The 23,258-nt window shown below is 43.4% G+C and overlaps 1 protein-coding gene across 3 annotated transcripts in view; it reads left to right on the forward strand.

Annotated features, from left to right (window-relative positions):
* The window catches only part of LOC137448672 (centromere protein F-like), a 62,694-nt gene that overhangs the window by 34,033 nt on the left and 5,403 nt on the right, over nucleotides 1-23,258 (forward strand). For 2 of the 3 annotated variants that reach the window (XM_068153416.1, XM_068153417.1), the window contains 8 exons: nucleotides 3,445-3,573; nucleotides 5,825-5,947; nucleotides 9,769-9,904; nucleotides 12,146-15,201; nucleotides 16,854-19,067; nucleotides 19,773-19,925; nucleotides 21,367-21,543; nucleotides 22,778-22,939. In XM_068153416.1, coding sequence (XP_068009517.1) covers nucleotides 3,445-3,573; nucleotides 5,825-5,947; nucleotides 9,769-9,904; nucleotides 12,146-15,201; nucleotides 16,854-19,067; nucleotides 19,773-19,925; nucleotides 21,367-21,543; nucleotides 22,778-22,939 — 6,150 coding nt within the window. The remainder of the gene's footprint in view (nucleotides 1-3,444; nucleotides 3,574-5,824; nucleotides 5,948-9,768; nucleotides 9,905-12,145; nucleotides 15,202-16,853; nucleotides 19,068-19,772; nucleotides 19,926-21,366; nucleotides 21,544-22,777; nucleotides 22,940-23,258) is intronic. The other variant, XM_068153418.1, reaches the window with a different exon arrangement.

A 23,258-nucleotide genomic window follows, 5' to 3' on the forward strand; every position in this document is an offset into this window, starting at 1 on the left:
ATGGCTTCCACTGTGAAAGGAAGTTGTTGTGGTGTTATATTGATGATTGGACTTGATGACCTTAGAGGTATTTTCCCACTGAAATGATTCTATGATTCTATAAATCTTAGCCTGGGAATCCAACTCTGCTGCAGCTGAGACTTTGAGCATTCTGATCAGTTACACAGAATCATAGAATCAGTCAGGGTTGGAAGGGACCACAAGGATCAGCTAGTTCCAACCCCCCTGCCATGGGCAGGGACACCCCACACTAGATCAGGCTGCCCAGAGCCTCATCCAGCCTGCTCTTAAACACCTCCAGGGATAGGGCCTCACCCACCTCCCTGGACAACCCATTCCAGGGCTTCACCACTCTCATGGGAAAGAACTTCCTCCTCACCTCCAGCCTCAATCTCCCCACCTCCAGCTTCATTCCATTCCCCCTAGTCCTATCACTACCTGAGATCCTGAGCAGTCCCTCCCCAGCCTTCCTGTAGGCCCCCTTCAGATACTGGAAGGTCCCAATGAGGTCACCTCGGAGCCTTCTCTTCTCCAGACTGAACAGCCCCAACTCCTTCAGTCTGTCCTCATAGGAGAGGTGCTCCAGCCCTCTGATCATCCTCGTGGCCCTCGTGCAGAAGATTGATCTGGCCCTAGGGAAATGAACACCAGCCTCCCAAGCCATGCTTCATCCACTGCACACGAGGCTGGCCAGTCAAATATCTTCCTCATTTTAAGTGCAGTGAGATGAGCTGAACGTTCCTTTCTTTCGGTTTTGTTTTGAAGTTTTTTGGGGGAGGTTATTTGTGGGGTTGTGGTGGCTTTTTGCTGGGTTGGTTTGTTTGTCTGTTTTTACTTCCTTCTTTTCTTTGACTGGCAACAGTGTGGCACTGTGTCTTTCAGTAAAGCAGCTTGCCCATGTGAAGTAACTATCATACTATCATAGTATCAGTCAGGGTTGGAAGGGACCACAAGGATCATCTAGTTCCAGCCCCTCTGCCATGGGCAGGGACACCCCACACTACATCAGCCTGGCCACAGCCTCATCCAGCCTGGGCTTAAACACCTCCAGGGACAGGGCCTCAACCACCTCCCTGGACAACCCATTCCAGGGCTTCACCACTCTCATGGGGAAGAACTTCCTCCTCACCTCCAGCCTGAATCTCCCCACCTCCAGCTTCATTCCATTCCCCCTAGTCCTATCACTACCTGAGATCCTGAGCAGTCCCTCCCCAGCCCTCCTGTAGGCCCCCTTCAGATACTGGAAGGCCACAATGAGGTCACCTCGGAGCCTTCTCTTCTCCAGACTGAACAGCCCCAACTCCTTCAGTCTGTCCTCACAGGAGAGGTGCTCCAGCCCTCTGATCATCCTCCTGGCCCTTCTCTGGGCATGTTCCAGCACCACATCCCTCTTGTAATAGGGGCTCCAGAACTGGACACAGTACTCCAGTTGGGGTCTCACCAGGGCTGAGCAGAGGGGGAGAATCACCTCCCTCGACCTGCTGGCCACACTTCTCCTGATGCAGCCCAGGATCTGATTGGCTTTGCGGGCTGCAAGTGCACACTGAGAGCTCCTGTTGAGCTTTTTGTCCACCTCTTGTCTCCTCAGGGCTGCTTTCCAGCCAGTTACTGCCCAGCCTGTATGCTTATAGTCTAAAATGAGTAAGAGAAGGACAAGAGCTTTATTGCCCTTTTCACTTCACAAGGATCTTAGAATTGGCCAGCAGATCACATTGCAACTTTTGCATGGAGGTGATTGCTGATAAATATTCTGCTTCATCTTTATCTTTTTCCTTCATCATTTTTTTCTTACTATTTTACATCCTAATGAACCTATGAAATATGTGAAGAGTCAGAACTGTAAAGCCCAAAGGCATAAGTACAGGCCTCATGATAAATGACAGGTACAGCTGTTTATCTTAATGGATAGCATTTCATAAGATCAAACACATGCTATAATCTACAGATTTCAAAAAGGCTGTTTTGGGAACACTGGCAGCCAGGCACCAGTGGTGTCCCCCAGGGATCAGTGCTGGGCCACATCCTGTTCAATATCTTTATTGAGGATCTGGAGAAGGGGATTGAGTCCATCAGCAGTAAATGTGCAGATGACAGCAAGCTGGGGGCAGGAGTTGATCTGTTAGAAGGCAGGAGGACTCTGCAGAGGGACCTTGCCAGGCTGGACTGATGGGCAGAGTCCAAGGGCAGGAGATTGAACACATCCAAGTGCCAGGTTCTACACATTGGCCACAACAACCCCATGCAGTGCTACAGGCTGGGGTCAGAGTGGCTGGAGAGCAGTCAGGCACAGAAGGACCTGGGGGTTACTGGTTGACAGTAGGCTGAACATGAGCCAGCAGTGTGCTCAGGTGGCAAGGAGACCAATGGCATCCTGGCCTGCATCAGGAACAGTGTGGCCAGCAGGAGCAGGGAGGTCATTGTGCCCCTGTACACTGCACTGGTTAGGCCACACCTTGAGTCCTGTGTCCAGTTCTGAGCCCCTCAGTTTAGGAAAGATGTTGAGTTGCTGGAAGGTGTCCAGAGAAGGGCAACAAAGCTGGTAAGGGGTCTGGAGCACAGCCCTGTGAGGAGAGGCTGAGGGAGCTGGGGTTGCTTAGCCTGGAGAAGAGGAGGCTCAGGGGAGACCTTCTTGCTCTCTCCAACTCCCTGAAGGGAGGTTGTAGCCAGGTGGGGGTTGGTCTCTTCTCCCCGGCAAGCAGCACCAGAACAAGAGGACACAATCTCAAGCTGTGCCAGGGGAGGTTTAGGCTGGATGTTAGGAAGAAGTTCTTCCCAGAAAGAGAGATTGGCCATTGGAATGTGCTGCCCAGGGAGGTGGTGGAGTCACCATCATTGGAGGTGTTTAGGAAGAGCCTGGATGAGGCGCTTGGTGCCATGGTTTAGTTGATCAGATAAGTTGGACTCGATGATCTCAAAGGTCTTTTCCAACCTGGTGTATTCTGTATTCTGGTTTTTGTGCAGTTTTCATGAATGCCTCTGTTAGATTATCTTGTTGCTCAGTCCCATGCCAGGTGTTACTTTATTTTTTACTTTTCCTAGGAAAAAAATCAACCCTATAGCATGGTAAGTAAGCAGAGGTTAATTTGTCCACCTGCAGAGGAATGTAGTTCTTACATGACACTTATCTTTAAGATGAAGAGTTTTAACACCATTGCTTTCACTTGTTTTAGATGATTTTCTTTCCCTTTCTGTGAGAGGAATGTTGCTGTAATGGAGTTCATAAGCAGATGACATAAATGAAGTTAGGGCCATTCTAGCCCATGAGACATTTACTGTATGCATCAAAGTTGGTTTATCTAAGCTGTTGTTCACTGTGCAAGACAAGTGGCTCTGAGCAGGTGGTTGTCTGCCAATGAAAACCAGTTGTTATGGCTCCAGTAACCAAAATACAGATTTGTTGTAGCTCTGTGTTTATTTCTTTGCTGTTATGTTACTGTTTTCTAGGAGCTGTCTAGTCACCAACGTGCCTTGCAAACACTGGATCAGCAGTGGAACCAGATAAGCAACAAACTGAATCAGGAGCTACAGCAAGCCAAAAATGACTTCAATGCTCTGCAGGCAGAATTTGACAAAGTAGGCTTTTTTTTCTGTAATAGTAAAATCTTCTACTGGAGCTGATATTTAGCTGTGCCAACAGTACCAATGTTAATGACACAGAAGCCAAAAAAAGCAGTTAGTGTGGGGACTTGTATTAATGTTTTGTGCAGTTCGTGTTAGCTGGTTTGCATTTCACCTTTCTCACTGAAATGCTATGCATTCAACTGTGAATTGTAGGCTTTTAAAAGTTTGGGGCTAGTCCACTTCCCACAGGGAAGGAGATGGGAAGCAGAACAGTGCTGCTGACATAAATCTATTTGAGAGGAGCAGCTAAGGCTTATCTCAAGAGACATCTTGTATAGAAAATGTACAGTGGTGCAGTTTGATGGCAGAACTGAAGATTGACAGCCTCATTTCATACACCCTGGCCATGCACTCCTGGTACACTCTTTTAACAGTAACTACAGAGTCAAGACAGAGCCAATCAGTGAGTCCACAGCATCTCACTCTGTCAGATCCAGCAGGAGCTGTGAACCCCTGGCTGCCATACAAGTGGTGTGCTGGCCAGTTGCTGGGATGCAGACCCATGGAGGTTTTCCTTCCCCTCTACTCTGCCCTGATGAAACCTCACCTGGAATTTTGCATCCAGTTTTGGGCTCCCCAGTTCAAGTGGGATGGGGATCTACTCAAGAGAGTCCAACAAAGGCCTACCAGGATGATGAAAGGACTGGAGCACTGCCTTGTGAGGGAGAGGCTGAGAGCCTTGGGGCTTTTCAGTCTGGAGAGAAGACTGAGAGGGGATTTAATAAATGTTTATAAATATCTGGGAGCTGGGTGTCAAGAGGGAGGGGGCAGGCTCTGCTCACTTGCACCCTGGGATAGGACAAGGAGTAATGGATATAAACTACAGCACAGGAGGTTCCACCTCGACATGAGGCAGAACTTCTTTACTGTGAGGGTCAGAGAGACCTGGAACAGGCTCCTCAAAGAGGTTGTGGAGTCTCCTTCTCTGGAGACTTTCAAGACCCATCCAGCTGTGTTCCTGTGAAACCTATGCTGGATTCTGTGGTCCTGCTCTGGCAGGGGGGTTGGACTTGATGATCTCCAGAGGTCCCTTCCATCCCCTAGGATCCTGTGATCCTGTATTTCTTTACCCCTCATGTGACCCTGCTGTAGAGAGCTAATACAGGAACTAAAAGAGCAAAGTAAAAAACATATCTAAATTAGCATATGTGTATGCAGGCAGAAATGTTAGCTGTCAGTTTAACTCTCTGAACTGGTTCTTCAGAAAATCAGATGAGTATCATGGCTTCTGTAAAGAGGAACATCAGTATGGAGGAGGTCTTCCACAGCTTTGGCAGCAGCTACCTATTAGAATACATTCATAGTATCATAGTGTCATAGTATCAGTCAGGGTTGGAAGGGACCACAAGGATCATCTAATTCTAACCCCCCTGCCATGGGCAGAGACACCCCACACTAGATCAGGCTGGCCAGAGCCTCATCCAGCTTGGGCTTAAACACCTCCAGGGATGGGGCCTCAACCACCTCCCTGGACAACCCATTCCAGGGCTTCACCACTCTCATGGGGAAGAACTTCCTCCTCACCTCCAGCCTGAATCTCCTCACCTCCAGCTTCATTCCATTCCCCCTAGTCCTATCACTACCTGAGATCCTGAGAAGTCCCTCCCCAGCCTTCCTGTAGGCCCCCTTCAGATACTGGAAGGCCACAATTAGGTCACCTCAGAGCCTTCTCCAGACTGAACAGCCCCAACTCTTTCAGTCTGTCCTCATAGGAGAGTAGCTCCAGCCCTCTGCTCATCCTTGTGGCCCTTCTCTGGACACCTTCCAGCACCTCCAGATCCCTCTTGTCAGAGGGGCTCCAGAACTGGAGGCAGTACTCCAGGTGGGGTCTCCCCAGAGCTGAGTAGAGGGGGAGAATCTTTGTGTTGATGTAGCTGCAGGTTGGATGAGTTGATCCAATTTCAGACAGACTAGGAATGTATGTATCTTACAGTCATACCATCTTTCTGGACAGAGGCAAAGGCATGCAAGGCAATAAGCAGTTATTTTGTAAATCACAGTAAAGCAACCTTAGGTCCAGAGCGGGATAAAATAATGTAGACTTACTTTGTAATCATAGAATGGTTTGGGTTGGAAGGCACCGGTGTTGGAACGCTGGAGTTCAAGAACAGGGATTAAAAGAAAAAACAAAGCACAAACAAATAAAAACCAGAGTTATTATAGATGCTTGTGAATACCATGCTGATTGTCAAAATTCCTACAGGTAAAGGCAGTGAAACAGCGCTTGGAATACGAAACCAGCGATCTCACCCAGAAGCTGTGCAGAGCAGAGCAGACTTTATTAGCAGCCTCTGCTAAGGAAATGGATTTGACAAGGAGCTTTGAGGTAACCAGTGCAGAAGAGTACTTTTTTATTAGAACATTCTGCTTTCTGCAGAAGCTCTGTGGTGGGTTGGTTTCCACCCCCCCAGCATTAACTCTGCCAGACCGACTCAGAAGCAAATGGAGCTGTATTGACAAGCCAAATCTACACTCTGTGATGGAATGCAATGAATGTGTACAAAACATACAGGAGTTACAATATTATACAGTTATTTAGAATTAATAAACAGCCCAAGGACCCCCCTGGCCAAGGACCTGCCTTCCCCTCACCCCCCTGTACAAAAGGGACAAAAGAAAGGAGCAGAGAAGTTAGACTTAGCCAAGGCCAGCCAAAGCACGCAGATTATCTCTCCTGACCAAAGCAAAACCAGCCAGAGATCAGAAGAGAAGAGGGAAGAATTGTTATGGTACAGCTCCTCTTATTCCAGATATTTACCCAGTGAATTTGTTTAGAATAATCCTCTGTTTTCCTTTTTACACCCAACAGTGGTTTATTTCTATTTTTCCACTCTTCTGCTCAAAACGTGTAACTAAATTTTAAAGGCATAGCCTAAAACCACCACAAGCTCATCAAAAGCTTTCTTTTTTTTGTTGTTCTTCTAATTCTGCACTTTTACTGAAAATATAATCCAGCATTCTTCACTGAAAGGATTATTGAACACTAGAACAGGTTCCCTAGGGAGGTGATTGATTCCCCATCTTTGGAGGTGTTTAAAAGATGTGGTGCTAAGAGACAGCGTTTAGCACCAGACTTGATAGTTAGAGAGGTGTTGGACTCGATGATCTTAAAGGTCTTTGCCAACTGAAACAATTCTGTCACTCTGTAATTTCTCCCCCAAATTTACCTGTCAAAACTTGAAATAAAATAGTGGCTTTTGTTCACCTCAACACAAGCACTGGTAGAGCTTTTGTGTACTGTGAAACTTTAGGTGCATTCATGCTGGTAGATTACCATGTCTGGGAACATTCCCAGCTATGGGAATGTGACTATTTATCCTGTTTAATTGTTAGAACAGCACTTTGCATGGTTTTGGCCCAGCTGACTAGCACTCTTTCATACAATTCCCAGGCACAGTTTGGGAGTTCACATGAGCCTGGGATCATTCCCAGCAAGTGGTTTGGTTAGAGCCACCTGTTTTGGAAAACAGAAGACTTTAGTGGTACAGATATTGGCTGTTCTGTGCCACTTGGCCTCTAAGCCAGACACTGGTCCTTGAAATCTGTTTAGTAAATAAATGTAGCTGGTGCCTTCCAGTGGTAAAACTAATACAGATAAATGTTGTTTTTCTAGTGTATCTCAGAGGAGGAAATCTCCTTTAAGCTTCTAAACATTCTTCTGTAATCTTTCATACCTTTAGACAAGACCAAAAAAACCCAACAAATTTAGTCTGTGGGCCCATGACCCTCTGTGGCATTGAAATTATGGAGTGAAGCTAGATTTTACAGTGTTTTGAGATCCCATTGTCAGGGAGCATTGAGCTTGGAAACACCTTTATCTTGGCTGTGCTTCATTTTATCTCCCAGTCTTGTATCCATCTTCCTAGTAACTATAGCTGTAACTGTTGTCAGGTTTGGGTTTTTTTCATATTTGTTCATCTTGGTGAGACAATTGAACAGCTGGTAACAGTAGTGCTATTTTAGAATGTGACCAATGAATATATAAAGAAGTTCAGTCTGGAGGAGATTGTAATATTTGAAGGAACAGTACAGTTCTCTGTCTTAAGAGTTCTGCATGAAATCATGGTATATATTGTCAGAACTTAGTACCTGGCTTGTCTTCCTCATTGTCACAAATAAGCATAATGCAAACTATTACATGGGATTGTTGACCAAGGCTTAAAGGCTTTATTGATGGTAGATTTTGTTTATAGCAAGAGAAAGCAGGAGTGAGACTGGCATCTGTTTTCCTTTATTAACAGGAAATTGCTGTGGTCTAGCTACCCAGTGGAGAACACAGCTGTTTTCCTCTGGTTAATCCACTGCTTTGGTTTAGTCCTCACTGTATAACAAGGCTGGTGGTCCAAAAAACTTGTGAGACATACAGGATATGTTTAAGGACAGCTAAGCTTTGCAATTGTGCTGTCTCAGTAGCTTAGCAGTTCTGGCATCCTAGCACATGATTTACATTTTCATGGTGCAGGCAAGCCCCTAACTATTCATGGGAAAATTGGTCAGACAGTCCCTCAATTGCTCATAAGTTTGCTCCATGAAGAGCATCTCCAGAGTAACAGTACTGCCTGTATATAGATAGATATAGATATATAGATATAGATATTCTGGAGTTTGCTCTGTTTTGGTTTTTGCTTTTTCAAGGGACAATTGCAGAATGGCTGACTTGAGCGATACATCATACAAGGAGAACTGATAACTGGATGGAAACCAAACTGATTCATTCGCTCATAGCTTTGGAAAGTGCAAATGGCTAATTAGTGTTAGATACTTGAGCCATTAAATTATGGCTTCCTGGATTTTTCTCACATGCTACTTACTGTGAATGTTTGCACCAAATCAAAGTAATTGGACCTTTCAGCCATTTTAATTCCTCAGGCTTGTTTGGTTTCCTTCTGTAGATCACAGGCTTGTTTAGTTCATGAACTTAGATTGCGTCTGCCTGTGATGCTTTGACTGCAAGAAACTTGGACATTTGCACTCTTAAAACAACTTCAGATTAATAGAAAACCTCCTTCATTGAAACTTATGTGACTGGAACTGTGGATGTGGAAGGCTATGAGTAGAAGGGAAGGTAACTGTTAGTGACAGTGACAATTTTAATCATATTCTGAGGGTGATGTATTTATGTTGTTGCAAAACCAAGCCCCTCATGCCAGCGAGCTTTTAATATTCTTTTCCATCCAGACCTTTCCATTTCTTGAGCTTGGCTTTTGTGCTTTGCTGCCCATCTGGTAGTAGTAAATGGATGAATAATTGATGGCCTGTTTCCAGTTGGGCCATGCCAGTTCTGTGCCATCTGTTGTCCAACAGCACAGGAGTGTGGAGGGAAAGGATTAGTTTCCTTAAAAGAACTTTTATCTGGCTTCCTAGATGCAATGTAGTTAGGTAGTTTTGTTTGTATTTTAGTTTGTGTTTGGTGGGAGAATTTTTGGTTTGGTTGTTTGTTTTAAAGCAAGCCCTCAATTTATTTTGGAGGAAAATGCTTTTAATGGCACAACAACCCCCAGAAAGAGTAAACACTTCTAAATGAAATTTGCCTGGTGTTGCCATGATAGGTGTTGCCATGCCGTGCCATGCCACATTTTCAGCAGAAAGAGAACTTGCCTCTACCTGAGATGATAGGTGAAATCTGATCTATAAATATCTTGTTCATTTCAATGCCATTGCATAGATTTGTCTCCTTTGTTGCTTTGGGAAAGGAGCCCAGCATCATCAAATCAGATTTTGTAGGCTATGTCCTGTCTCGATCTGTTTGGGGCAGGTCATGTGGAGCTGTTTGCTCTAAGCAAACAAGAGCATGCTAACTACTTCAGCTGATAGCATCTCTCAGATGCTGTCAACCAATAAGGAATAGTTCAGCTTATGTTCCTAAGCAGTGTTTTGGAACACAGGCATAGCTGCCCAAAGACTTGATAGGACCTAATGGAGTGGGGGAGTCACCATCACTGGAAGTGTATAAGAAGAGACTGGATGGGGCACTTAGTGCCATGGTTTAGTTGATTAGATGGTGTTGGGGGACAGGTTGGACTCAATGATCTCGAAGGTCTTTTCCAACCTGGTTAATTCTAATTCTAATCTTGCTTTTTAATTTAAATTAACTGAAATCTTTGACAATTCACATTCAATATGAGCTTACTTTTGATTCTGGTTTAGGAAACGAAGCAAGAAAACAGACTTCTTAACTGTCAACTGGAAGAAAATTTGCAACAGATCCACCAACTTGAAGAGGAACTAAGTATGGTCAAGCAGTCTTTAAAGCAGAGCCAGAATTTTGTGGAAAAGATGAAAAGTGAGTTATGTATTTGAATTTGTGGAGCTCCTGTTGCACATTTAACGATGTGTTTCCTGCCATCCTCAGAGTTTCATTGTGAAAAGTTAAAAGCTTTCCACTGTGGGCTATGATTCGTGGTTTTAACCAACACTGGGTTTGTTTCAAGTCAAAATGCATTTCTCTCTGTGAAGACAGTAAAAGTACACAGTTCTGAAATGAAGTGTACTGATCAGCAAACTGAATTTCATACAATGTCTCTAAATCATAAGACTTCTGTTTTGTTCATGTGTTTCACAGTGTTTAAAAAAAGGGAGGAGAATGTTACATAACCATCAATAGTGGAGCCTTGTTTGCAGCATTTCTGGTTGAGAACACAGTTTTTCAGCAACTGAGTTGAAATACATACCTTGTGGTTCTATTGGATCTGACTGAAAAGGGGGATAGAATCCCCCATGTGCCTGTGCAGCCCACTTCGGTCTGTGCATCAGTCAAAAGTCATTGTAAGATTTCAAAATGAAGCTTTGGAATTTGATTCTGTCCTCCTGAAAATTAATGACCAAACTTTTGATAGCCTTTTAGCTGATGATCTCACAGAAAATTTGCAGACTGTATCAGCTAGCTAGTGGAACATAATTCCTGTACATAGCCTTGGTGCTTCTTAGTATACTCCTATCGAGGGAGGGAAACAATTATGACAATTTGGAAAAGGACTCTTGTGGTGGTTTGAGCCTTAACTGGGACTTTGAGTCCTGTGTCCAGTTCTGGGCCCCTCAGTTTAAGAAGGTCATCGAAACACTTGAACGTGTCCAGAGAAGGGCAACAAGGCTGGGGAGAGGCCTTGAACACAAGCCCTATGAGGAGAGGCTGAGGGAGCTGGGATTGTTTAGCCTGGAGAAGAGGAGGCTCAGGGGAGACCTCATTGCCCTCTACAACTACCTGAGGGGTGGTTGTAGCCAGGAAGGGGTTGGTCTCTTCTGCCAGGCAACCAGCAGCAGAACAAGGGGACACAGTCTCAAGCTGCACCAGGGGAGGTTTAGACTCGAACTGAGGAGGAAGTTCTTCACCAAGCGAGTCATTCGTCATTGGAACGGGTTGCCCAGGGAGGTGGTGGAGTCACCATCCCTGGAGGCATTCAAGAGGGATTGGACGTGGCACTTGGTGCCATGGTCTAGTCATGGGGTCTGTGTTGATAGGTTGGACTAGATGATCCTCGAGGTCCTTTCCAACCTAAGTTATACTGTGATACTGTGATTAAGAGCTCAGATGGGGGCAAGGCTGAGAATCCCACTCCCGCTCCCCCCTCCTCCCTCCCAACAGAGAGGGAAAAGAAAGGGAAGGAGCAAATCCACCAAGAAATAATTTGGAGTTGGCTTGGAAGTAGAGAGGTAAAGAATTTTCTTTAAGACAGATAGATAGATAGAGAGAGAGAGAGAGAGAGAGAGATGGATGTAACAATAACAGGTAAAATCCACAAGGGCAAGGAACAAGGATGGATGAGAGGGGGAAAAAAACAACAAACAGGAATACAAAAGCAGTCTCTCTGAAGAGGCCTGGAGGCAGCAGGGAGAAGGATCAGGCCCGACCACATGGCAGAGAACCAGGGAGCCACGAGCAGTCCTTGTCCAAGCAAAGGCAGGGCCCAAGAGAGCTAATGGCTGCAGTATCCCCCTTCTTATACTCTTGCTGTGCAGGGAGGGGGAGTGGAACAGACTGATTTAGTTTCCCAGGGGGAAAGCACCCTCCAGGGAGGGCAAAAGCTCTCACAAGCCCTCCCCCCCTGCTTCCAGGGTGGGCATAACCCATCAAAACCCTGTATAATTATACATTCTTTGGTAGAAATGGAGTGTAAGACCGACCCACAAGGCTGCATACCGGAATGACACCTGTCCTGGTTTTTGGTGGTGGTGGTTTTTGTTTGCCACCACAAAAAGGCAGTGCTGCTTTATATTAAAAAATTGATGAAAGTAGGACGAGAAACAAAGGGTATTTACCTCTGAGAAGTAAGGACTGAGCAGCTTGGAGTGTGCAGACTTGTAGCAGACAAGTTGGAAAGCTGACAGTGTCGGTGAGTACACAGTTTCCAGTAGCCTGCGGTGATACAAGCAGTCCTTTATCTCGTGATGTGACTTGATAGTGAAGCTTTGCCCTAGAATGAGAATTGAAAATGGTAAAAACTGAATAGTAACATTCCCTCTAGAAAATTATCAGTAGAATTGCCAGTGTTGACTGGCAAAGATTCAATGGTATTCTCCTTTACAGATAAGAATACTTCTCAGGAAATAGAGTTAAAGCTACTGGAGAAGCTGAAAACAGCTTTAGCTGACATGGAAAAGCAACAAGTTTGTACCCAAGACCTGCTCAAGGAAAAAGATAACTATATTAAAGAACAAAACTGTAAAATAAGTAAAATGGAGGAAGAATCAGAAGCTTTGCAGCAGCTCCTTGGATTCAAGCAGAGAGAGTGTGAAGACCTGCAAAAAAAGGCTGCTGCTTTTTCTCAATGGAAAGATGAAAATGATCAACTTATAAACAAGCTTAAGTCTGAAAAAGAAGGTATGCTGACTTATATTCATGACTTGGAGAGTTCCCTTCAGAGCCAACAAGTCAAAAATCGTGAGCACAGTGAGAAGCTCAGAATGTTGGAAACTGAATGTGAGGGAAAAAACGCAGAGATTAGAGAACTTAAGGACGTGTTGGAAAGTAAAAGTGCAGAATTAGAAGACCAAAAAAAGGCTTTTGGTGAGCTTCTGCAGAAAGCAGAAAGAAAGTACCGTAAAGAGATAGAAAATATGTCCTGTAAAGTACTCCAGCTTACCAACCAAGTTGGTGAACTAGAAGAAAAGTTACAGCTAGAAGCAAGTGAAGGGCTGCAAAAGGAGCAGTATTATCAAAACCTGCTTGCTGGATATGAGAAAATCTGTTGTCTTGTAAAAGAGAAAGATACTTCAGGAATGACAGGAGATGGAGAGGTTAATTTACCAAGTGTCGCTGTTCTTGAGGAAAAGGACATGCAGCTGCAGACTCTGAATGAAAAATTAGCTAACCAACAAGCTGAGCTCCAGGATTTAAAGATCAATAATAAGTTGCTTGAGGATTCAGTGAGACAGCTGAAGCACATGTCTGAAACATGGGATTCAGAGAAGAAGGATATGTCTTCAATGATTAGCTCATATAGCACAAAAATCGAGGAACTTACTGAAGAAAATGCAACCCTTAGGAATTTAAGCAGAGCTTTAGAGAAAGAACAAATAACTTTACTGGAAACAAACAAAAGCATTTCTGATGGTTTAAAGGAGAAAGAAGAAATAATTTCTGAGATGTCAGAAAAATACAAGGAGGAGCAACAACGTAGTGAGTCAAGAACTGAAGTTATCCAAACCGAGCTTAAAGTTTTGCAAGCAAAGTATAAATCAGTGGAAGAAGAAAATGCAAACATGATGAGCATTCTGAGAGAGCAGACAGCTGAATTAGAGGAAAAGAAAGCAAAATTAGAACAAGAGCAACAGATTTTTTGTGAGAATAAAGACATCTTGCATAAACTAATAGCCTCAGAACAAATAAAGAAGGATTTGATTCAAGAACTTAAGCAACTGCACTCAGAATTTTCAGGTATCCAGGAGGTGCCTTCTACCGAGCTTGACTGTTCAACACAGGAAGAGTTAAATGTCAGGGCTTCACAAAATACAATGCAAGAGAAATGTGCTGTTGTATTTCAAGACAAGGGGCAGTTGGGGAAGGAGCTAGAAACCAAAAGTGAGCCTCCAATGTGTGATCTGAGCTATGAGCAGAGACTTCATTCAGAACAGTTGAGGAAGTCCGTGGAAGAAAAAGATGCTGAGCTGAAGAAATACCAAGTTAAACTTGAGCTCCTTCAAATGGATTTTGAGGACAGAGAACTATGCCTAGAGAACTCTGAGTTAAAAGTGGTACAACTGGAGGCTGCATTAAAAGGCATGGAAGCAGAACTCGAGAAAAATGTGAGAGAGAAAGAGAGACTGCAGCAAGAGCTACTGTCTGTTAAGAAACTGGAAACTTTGGGCTCTGCACCTGCAATACTAGATGAAGATGGTAACTCACTGGAGTATGACAGTGTTTCCCAGAATTGTGGCCAAAAAGGAATGGATGAAAGTTGTTCATCGCTCTTGCTGGCATCCTCTTTGCAAGTAGCAATAAACAATTTGAGTGAGCTCGAGAAAATATGCGAGAGATTGCAGAGTGAGAACATTGTGTCAGCCTCTGGATTTGAAGACGCAAGACCCAGTGGCATCACAGGTATTAATGTGGAGGAGGAGAAAGAGAACATGATGAATGCAGATAAAAATTCAGAAGCAGAGAAAGCTATTTTGCTGGAAGAGCTTATGGATCAGAGTGATAACAGCAATCTAAGCATGCATTTTGATCATAAGGAGATGTCCCTCAGACTTAAAGAATGCAGTACTGGACCTCGTTCTGACCAGGAAGACTTAAAACTGTCCATTGAAAGAGTTAAAATGCACTTTGCTGAAGTAAGAGAGAAGCTTTTGTCTTTCCAGGATGAACATGCAAAATCATGTGAACAGCACTGCAATGTGCACTCCAAGATACCTGAGCTACAGTCGTGCACTGAAATGCTGAAGGCAGGAAGCTCTGCATTGTCAACAAGTCTGAGCAGTGCTTATGTAGATCCTGCGAGTGTGCCATTATCTTCCAGCCAAAATGACACACTCTCTAAGCTAGATGAAACTAAGTCCATGGTTTCTTTCTCAAATGTTTTTGAAAGCTCCAGAGTTACAGAAGTAAGTGAGGTGGCTGATTCTTCAGACAGTGGTGTGTGCAACTGGATAGAGGAAATGAATCAGCCAGGCAGTTCTACAGAAATAATTCCAGGAGGTGCAACAAATATTTTGGTTGAAAATAGTCACAATGCTCACAGATTTGACTCTGTTGAAGAGTGCAGCAGTATTACTCCTAAGAAATCTAACCTTGAGGGTAGAATTGAAGAACTTCAGATGCTATGTCAGGACTATAAGAAGGCCATTAATGTGCTCAAGGACCAAGTTCACATTCAAGAGAATATGAAAAATGAAGAAATACAAGAGCTGAAAAAAGTGATACATTCTGAAAGAACAGAATTAGATCAACTCAAACAGCAGTATCTCTCTGATGAGAAAGAATGGCAGCAGAAACTGAATAATGTGACTATGGAGATGGAGTGCAAACTGGCAGCAGAAAGAAAACAAACTGAGAATCTGTCTTTGGAGCTTGAGGCAGCAAGATTCCAACTGCAAGTCCTTGATTTAAGTTCTCATTCACTGCTGTGCACAGATATTGAAAATGTAAGTAACTGCTGTCATGCAGGTCAGTTTTATGTAAACCCTTTGGTTTATGGTAATGAAATCTGTTTAGTTTGTCCCACAGAAGCTGTAATCTTCTCTAGAAAAAGTAGAAAAATAATCCAGTACCTTGAGTTCTGGTTTATGCATCACAGGCATCATGAGAAACAACAAATGATGACAAAACCCCCAAGTTTAGTCTGCTGGAGTCATGTAATGCTTTGCACTACTTTCTTACCTCTCCTTCAGGTCTGTGTCAGTGTGGATCCTGCTGTGTTAGCAGGTACACATGTGCTGTATGTGTCTATAACTTTCTTACAAGCTTAGATCTCTGATTTAACACAGGCAGTTAAATATGCATACACTTCCCACATCCCTTCATGGGACAAGGAAACTAGGCCTGCTTCCACACCTCAAATTCCTTTCAGTACCATCAAGAGCAGAACAGAACAAGCTGGCAGCAGAACAATCAGTTTTTCACTTCAGCCTGAATTCCTTCAAAATGCTTAAGAGAATAAGAAATTCGTAGTCAGCTCTGACTTCTTTTCCAGTAGTGTGCAAGCAGTGAGCTAGATTTTACTGGTCCTGGTGAAGAATGGCAGAATCAAACCTTCACTCAAAATGGAAGAAAACCACTTTAGTTCTTGCAGGCAGCACATTAGGCTGATTCTCCTTAAAACTACATCTAACAGGTTCATTTCCTGCTTGTGGGAATTACAGTTTTGACCACTAAGTCCTGTGCAAGTGGCCTCCAGTACCAGCCAGCCCACTCTCAAAGTCTGACTGCTGGCACGCAAAACGTCTTCAAGGACTATGTTTTGAGCAGCTGTGCAGCGCTGAGTTGCTGTTCCTTGCAGAGAAGAAAATGTTTCACTTGTATTACATGTTGCTTGCAAATCACATCGAGCATCCACACTGATACATAGGCACTTGAGGAAAGACAATACTGTTCTTTTCTATGCAGAGGTGGAAATTTTTTGAGATGAGGCTTTGAGGCCCCCAAAACAAAAGAGACATGGAGGAGGTCCAGAGGAGGGCCGCAAAGATGATCAGAGGGCTGGAGCTCTTCTGTAAAAACAGGCTGAAAGAATTGGAGCTGTTCAGCCTGGAGAAGAAACAAAGACCTTATAGGTTCATTTCAATAGCTGAAGGGAACCTACAGGAAGGCTGGGGAAGGGCTATTGGAAGGGCTTGTAGTGATACGACAAGGAGTAGCGGTTTTAAATTGGAGCAGGTAGATTTAGGTTGGACATGAGGAGGGAGTTCTTTAGTGAGTGTGGTAAAATACTGAGACAGGTTGCACAGGGCTGTGGTTGAGGCCCTGTCCCTGGAGACATTCAAGATCAGGCTTGGGCAGGCTGATCTAGTTGGACATGTCCCTTCTCACTTCAGGGGAGTTGGACACAGTGACCTTTGAGGGCCCCTGCCAACCCAGTGCAGTCTGTGAATCTGTGCTATCTGACCCAGAGTTGATTCTTCTGGACAAATTCAGAGCACACTTATTTCAAGTTACACCCATCAAATCCCCCAAAATGGCAATAATAAACTGTGCCAGGAGGAGGATACTTATTAGTGCAAGAAAACTCATTTTGTTTCTTTCTTATATATGTTCATATATGTATTTTTTTTAATGGATTGATGCTTAACCCTTGCAGAACACTGAAGAAGACTATAGTTTTTGTCATTTGGGAGTGCCTATTCAATACTCAGCACTGAGAAGCAATAAACCTAAACCAATCCCCACTGAGATGGCTGTAGGAGATACCTCTGTGTGTGACAGTGCAACTGAGACCACTGAAGCAAGATCAATGGGGGAGTGTACTGAGAAGATTTCTGCAGAACACAAGGGTACAACTGTGTCAGGAAAACGAAGCATCCTTTCAGGCCATGCCAATAATAGTACATTGTGGGCTGCAGGGGACTTCTATGGAAATCAAATAACTACTGAAATGCTTTGGGAGAAGGCAAAACAACAAACTGCTGAAAATTTGAAGCTGGTTTATGAGACAGAAGAAAGCCAAAACCATGTTGATTTATTAATGAAAGTTGAGCAATTAAACTCAGAGCTGAACTTTCAGAATGTACCACTAACTCCAAAGAGCTCAGCTTTGGCAGAACTGAAGGAAGCCAGTGTAGGTGAGGAATACAACTGGAAAGTGAAGAAAAACCTGCAATTATATCTTACAATGACCTCGTTAGAAGAAGAACTTCAGAATGTCAAGTCTGAGCTGAAGGCACATAAAGTTATGTTGTCTAATGCAGCACACAAATTGGATGAGGTAGAAATGAACAAGAGAGATAGTCATGAACCAGCTGAAAATGACCTAAGTACTCCCAAATTTGAGCAAGTTAGGATTGAGCACCACGAGCAGGATATCACAATGCTTCAGGCAAAATGTCAGCAATTAGAAAGGGAGAGGGATATTAACATGAAGACTCTTTCCATCTTGCAAGAGCACCTTGTTTCACTCACAGCTGAGAGAAACAGTATTGGCCAAGAATTGACTATTTTGGTTGAAAATAAAGAACTGGATAAGAAGTATCAGAAGCTACAAGAGAAATTAAAAGAGCTAGAGTCAACCACAGTAGATTCTGCTGAGTTCACTAGGTTAGAGGATGAATTGAGGACACAAACAAATCTGCTGGAGGCAATACAATCTGATTTAAATAAGTTATCAAATGAAAAAGATTATCTTCTGCAGAAGCTGCAAAGTGCTGAGAATGATGCCATGTCTCTTGCCTCAGAAAATGAAAAACTCCAAAATGAAGCAGCTGATTGGAAGAGGGAAAAAGAGCTCCTTGTGAGAAAGTTGGAAAGGCTGCAGAGTAAATTGAGTGCATCAGAAACTGAAAGTGCAAATCTTTACAAATCTTTGAAAGTCTTGCTAAAGGAAAAAAGTGAACTTGCTGCTGGGCTCAGCTCAGCACGGGAAGAAGTTGGCCAAATGCGCTATGGAATTGAGAAGCTGAGAGTCAAAATTAGATCTGATGAGAAGAAAAAAGAGCAAACTGCTGAGAAGCTGAAAGAGAGCGAACGGAAAGCTGACTCTCTTCTGGATAAAATAGAGAGGCTTGAAAGAGAACTGGAGATGTCAGAGAAAAATCTGGAAGATGCAATTATGGAGTCAGAGGTTGCTAAAGCAGAAGCAGAAACGTTAAAAACGGACATGGAAGAGATGACAGAAAAGCTGAAGTTACAAATTGATGACCTCACCTCACAGACAGAGTGTTTGGCTAAAGACTTGGAAGAAAAGCAAGGAAGAATACTTGAATTAGAGTCTTCAAATCTGACTACAGCAAAACTGTTAGAAGAAAAGGAGGAAGAAAGGATGCAAATCAAGGATGAGTTTGAAAACACCGTGGCATTGCTGAGATCTGAGCTCAAAGGTATAAAGGAGAAATTAGAGTTTTCTTGCAAGGAAGAAACTGATGCTAGAGCAAAAGAGCAGCTCTTGGTTAACGAGGTGACTCGTCTTGAGCAGGAGAAAGCAATACTGTTACAGGAGTATCAGGACATAAAAAATGAAAATATAAGGCTGGATAAAACAAGGGAAGCACTTGTTCAAGAACTGATGGATTGTAAACAGAATCTCTATGAAGAGGTGCAGGAAAAAGGTTCTCTTCAACAGTGGGTGGAAGAAACAGAGGAGATGGCTTCAGAGCTGGCACACCTGCAACAGGAGCACGAGTCTTGGTGCCAGGAGAAAAAAAGGCTGCAGAGTTTGATTGCTGAGTTGAAGCTGAAGGAGCAACACTTTTCTGATACTGAAAGCTTTCAGGATATCCTGAATGTTCTCAAAGTGTCTTACAAGGAGCTTGAGAAGGAACTGGAATCTACAGTCTGTGAGAAGAGCACTTTATGTCAAAAGGTAAGGCCATTTCCATTAGGATAGAGTTTCCTTTATAGGAGTGGGAATAAAGTGTCCTCTGGGCTTACCCCTTCCTTAGTAAATTATATCTTAAAATGACTTTAGCCGTAGACCTTTACAGTTTTCAGTGGAGTCCTGAGTTTGCATTGAAGTTCCAGGGCTGGAAAGCATGGTATTCCAATGAGAGTCATTAGTCATTGGAATGTGCTGCCCAGGGAGGTGGTGGAGTCACCACCCCTGGAGGTGTTCAAGAGGAGATTGGACGTGGCACTTGGTGCCGTGGTCTAGTCATGGGTCTGTGGTGACAGGTTGGACTCGGTGATCCTCAAGGTCTCTTCCAACCTTAGCAATACTGTGATACTGTTTTGTGTAAGCTGAATGGAAATGTTGCTTGAAAGTAGGCATAGGTGTTTAAGTCATCACAGAATGCAAGATAGTTTCCTCTTTCATGTAGAAGCAAAGAGGAAAGACAAATTAGTATTGGGTGAGTGAGCTTTTAGATCAAGAAAAAGAACTTTGGGAGCTCAAAGGAACATGAAAAACCAATTGGACACTTGCCACGTGGAAATAGTATTAGCCTATTACCTTTGCTTGGAGTTGGACCAGCAATGGGAATAAAATAATCCATCTCAAAGTGCTTGCTGCATGTAAGAGAATTCTGCAGAGGTCATGACACATGTGTAATGCTGGTACATTTTATTTCAGGTAAATGAACTGACTGAAAGTCATGCTGAGCTGCAAGTCAAGCTAAGTGATACCAAAGGGGAGATTGCCCAGTTGCAGGAAGAATTTGCCACAGAGAGAAGCAAGTTTGCTGAAGAAATGCAACTTGTTCAAGAACATTTGGAAAAGAACAAGGTTAGTTGCTCTGTGTGCAGTATTCTTGTGTTCAGGGCCATATGCTAAAAGTGGAGTAGATGTGTGGAGGTTGGTCAAGGGAGCTGTGCTGAGGTACAGTCTCAGAGGTTCTTGCTTCCAAACTTCAACTTCAACTACAGGCATTCCCTGATCAAACTGAGGATGCTAGATTAAAAACATGTAACATTTCTCAAGTTTGTTTTAAAGCTAAACTACTTTCAGTAGCATTAAAGAAACTTTCAGGGCAAAGTCAAGGAACATCTCCAGAGTTGTCAACTTGTTCATAGTTAATTCTTAGAGTCTGCTTTACCATCTAGATGTCTGTAGGTCTCATTTATGCTTAAACCAGCTTAAGTGTTCTTCTAATGTATTAAAGATTTATCTTTCTGTTCTGGTGTTGAGGATTTTGAATGGGGAAAGAAGAGATTTCTGCAACTTTGAAATCCTTTCTTGAATTACAGGCCAGCTGTCCAAAAAGTACAGTTATAAAAATACAGTAAAATGCTTAGGAAGTGTTGTCATCTTAAACAGGGTAAGGAAACTGACCCTTAACCTCTCAAGTCACTCTCAGAGGGAGCAATGTTTGGAGAGGTCTAGCTTTGATTTTTGGCATGGCTGCTTCATTTAACAGTATTAGCAAGCTTACACTTGCAGGATCCCTCATGTCATAATTTTTCTTTCTATAAGACCCTCCTTAGCCTCCTATCCTGCCCTATGTGTTCAGGTGTTGCATTCTTTGATTCCAGTGTGTTTAGCCACTGTTGAATGCCTTTTTCTTACCAAACTGTTTTGGAAATTCAATGCCATTTCAGATGCCCCTGTACTCAGCACTGGTTAGGCCACACCTTGAGTCCTGTGTCCAGTTCTGGGCCCCTCAGTTTAAGAAGGACATTGAGACTCTTGAATGTGTCCAGAGGATAGCAACGAGGCTGGGGAGAGGCCTCAAGTGCAAGCCTTACGAGGAGAGGCTGAGGGAGCTGGGGTTGCTTAGCCTGGAGAAGAGGAGGCTCAGGGGAGACCTTATTGCTCTCTATAGCTACCTGAAGGGAGGTTGTAGCCAGGTGGGGGTTGGTCTCTTCTCCCAGGCAACCAGCACCAGAACAAGAGGACACAGTCTCAAGCTGTGCCAGGGGAAGTTTAGGCTGGAGGTGAGGAGAAAGTTCTTCACTGAGAGAGTTGTTAGCCATTGGAATGTGCTGCCCAGGGAGGTGGTGGAGTCACCATCCCTGGAGGTGTTCAAGAGGGGATTGGATGTGGCACTTGGTGCCATGGTTTAGTAGTCGTGAGGTCTTGGGAGACAGGTTGGACTTGATGATATTTGAGGTCTTTTCCAACCTTATTGATTCTAGATTCTATGTAAAGTCAAATAGTTTTAATGGGTTGACTGTTTCTCCATTGAGAAAATTCTAGCTACCAAAAAATGTGCTATTACTGTTTACAGGCTCAGCTGCATCTGACTATGTCAGAAAAAAATGAACTCACTATGAGATTGGAGGTGGTCCAGAAAGAGCTACAAGACAAAGAAAGTGAAGTGAAAAGAGAAATATCAGAATACAAAGACAAGCTACTTCAAGCAGAGAAAGAGCATCAGGATGCTCTGACAGAAGCAAAGCAAAAGGTAAATCAGGAAATGGGAGGAATGGTGCTGGGAGTTTTTAGTTGAATTCTGTGTATTTTATGAAATTGTGCTGATCCTATTGCAAAAGACACTGTCTTTACTAACAATATATCCAAATTCATATGTATATCTTACTTTGGAACTCAGTGTTAACTTTTTTTCCATACAGTAAACAGTGAAAGGTGAATTTACTTCACAACTCAGTACAAAGTGTGTATCTAATTTATCTGGGACTGTACATTAGAAAGAGGGAAAGCAACAGTATGGTTTAGTCCAGGTTTTAGTTGAAATGGGGAAGAAAGATGAACCACTTCAGGACATTTGGGCAAAATTGTTGGAAATGTATTTCTCAGCCATGCTGTATGCAAAAAGCCATCATCTTTCCTGCAGAAATATCTGACTATGAATATGTATTTGAGGCCAAGAGAATCATTATCATCAAAGCAGATAATCTCACTGTCTGTTTCACCAACAAAGATGTTCATCAGCACCACTCCCAGTACCAACCCCTGAGGAGCATCCCTCATAGAGTGATTTGCCTTTGGAATGGGCTGCCCAGGGAGGTGGTGGAGTCGCCATCACTGGAGGTGTTTAAGAGGAGACTGGATGAGGAACTTGGTGCCATGTTTTAATTGATTAGATGGTGTTGGGTGATAGGTTGGACTTGATGATCTCAAAGGTCTTTTCCAACCTGGTTAATTCTGTATTCCATTCCATTCTCCTCTATTCTACTCTATGCTATTCTATCCTATTCTATCCTACTCTACTCTGCTCTGCTCTGCTCTATTCTATTCTATTCTATCCTACTCTACTCTACTCTGCTCTGCTCTATTCTATTCTATTCTATTCTATTCTATTCTATTCTATTCTATTCTATTCTATTCTATTCTATTCCTTGTCTCCACTTAAACATTGAGCCATTGACCTTACTCTTTGCATGCAATCATCAATTCACCTCCTTCTCTACTAGGTAATCCACCCATCAGATCCATTTCTTTCTAATTTAGAGCCCAGGATGTTGTGGGGGGCAGTTTCAAACACTGCATGAGTCCAGGTAGACTTCGGGACACAACAGGGCACAAACAACTACTCTTTCAGTCTTAAACTCCTCAAAATACAAGGAAATTTGCTGAGAAATTCCTGTGAGCTATGATATGCTCTTAGGTGAATCTTTAAAATACTACTCAACGTCCTTTTCAGTATCATAGTAATGAGGAACTTTGTCTTTCTCCAGAATGAAGTAGAAATTGAGGCCTGTCAAGAAAAGGTCAATTCACTGCAACACTTTATCAGCTCACAAAAACTGGAAATTGAGTATCTGAAGTCAAGTAAAGAAGAACTGAATAATTCCCTTAAAGACTCTAATCAAACCTTAGGAGAACTTCTAAAAGTTAAGGTAAGAAAAAATAAGCAAACATTGCCAATTACATGTGTCTCAGGGCACTGTGAAGTAAAATAAACCTAGGGTTGGGAAGCAGTGCTCCAGGACTTTGGCTTCACTTTGATAGAGCCTTTGTTTCACTAATAAGAGTGGAAGAAAGGCTGTCCAGAGAAGGGCAACAAAGTTGGTGAGGGGTTTGAAGCACAAGCCCTACGAGGAGAGGCTGAGGGAGCTGGGGTTGCTTAGCCTGGAGAAGAGGAGGCTCAGGGGAGACCTTCTTGCTCTCTACAACTCCCTGAAGGGAGGTTGTAGCCAGGTGGGGGTTGGTCTCTTC

This window comes from Melanerpes formicivorus, unplaced genomic scaffold (assembly GCF_026170545.1).
Source record: "Melanerpes formicivorus ecotype bairdi unplaced genomic scaffold, bMelFor1.0.p_v2 SCAF_26, whole genome shotgun sequence".
Taxonomy (NCBI): domain Eukaryota; kingdom Metazoa; phylum Chordata; class Aves; order Piciformes; family Picidae; genus Melanerpes; species Melanerpes formicivorus.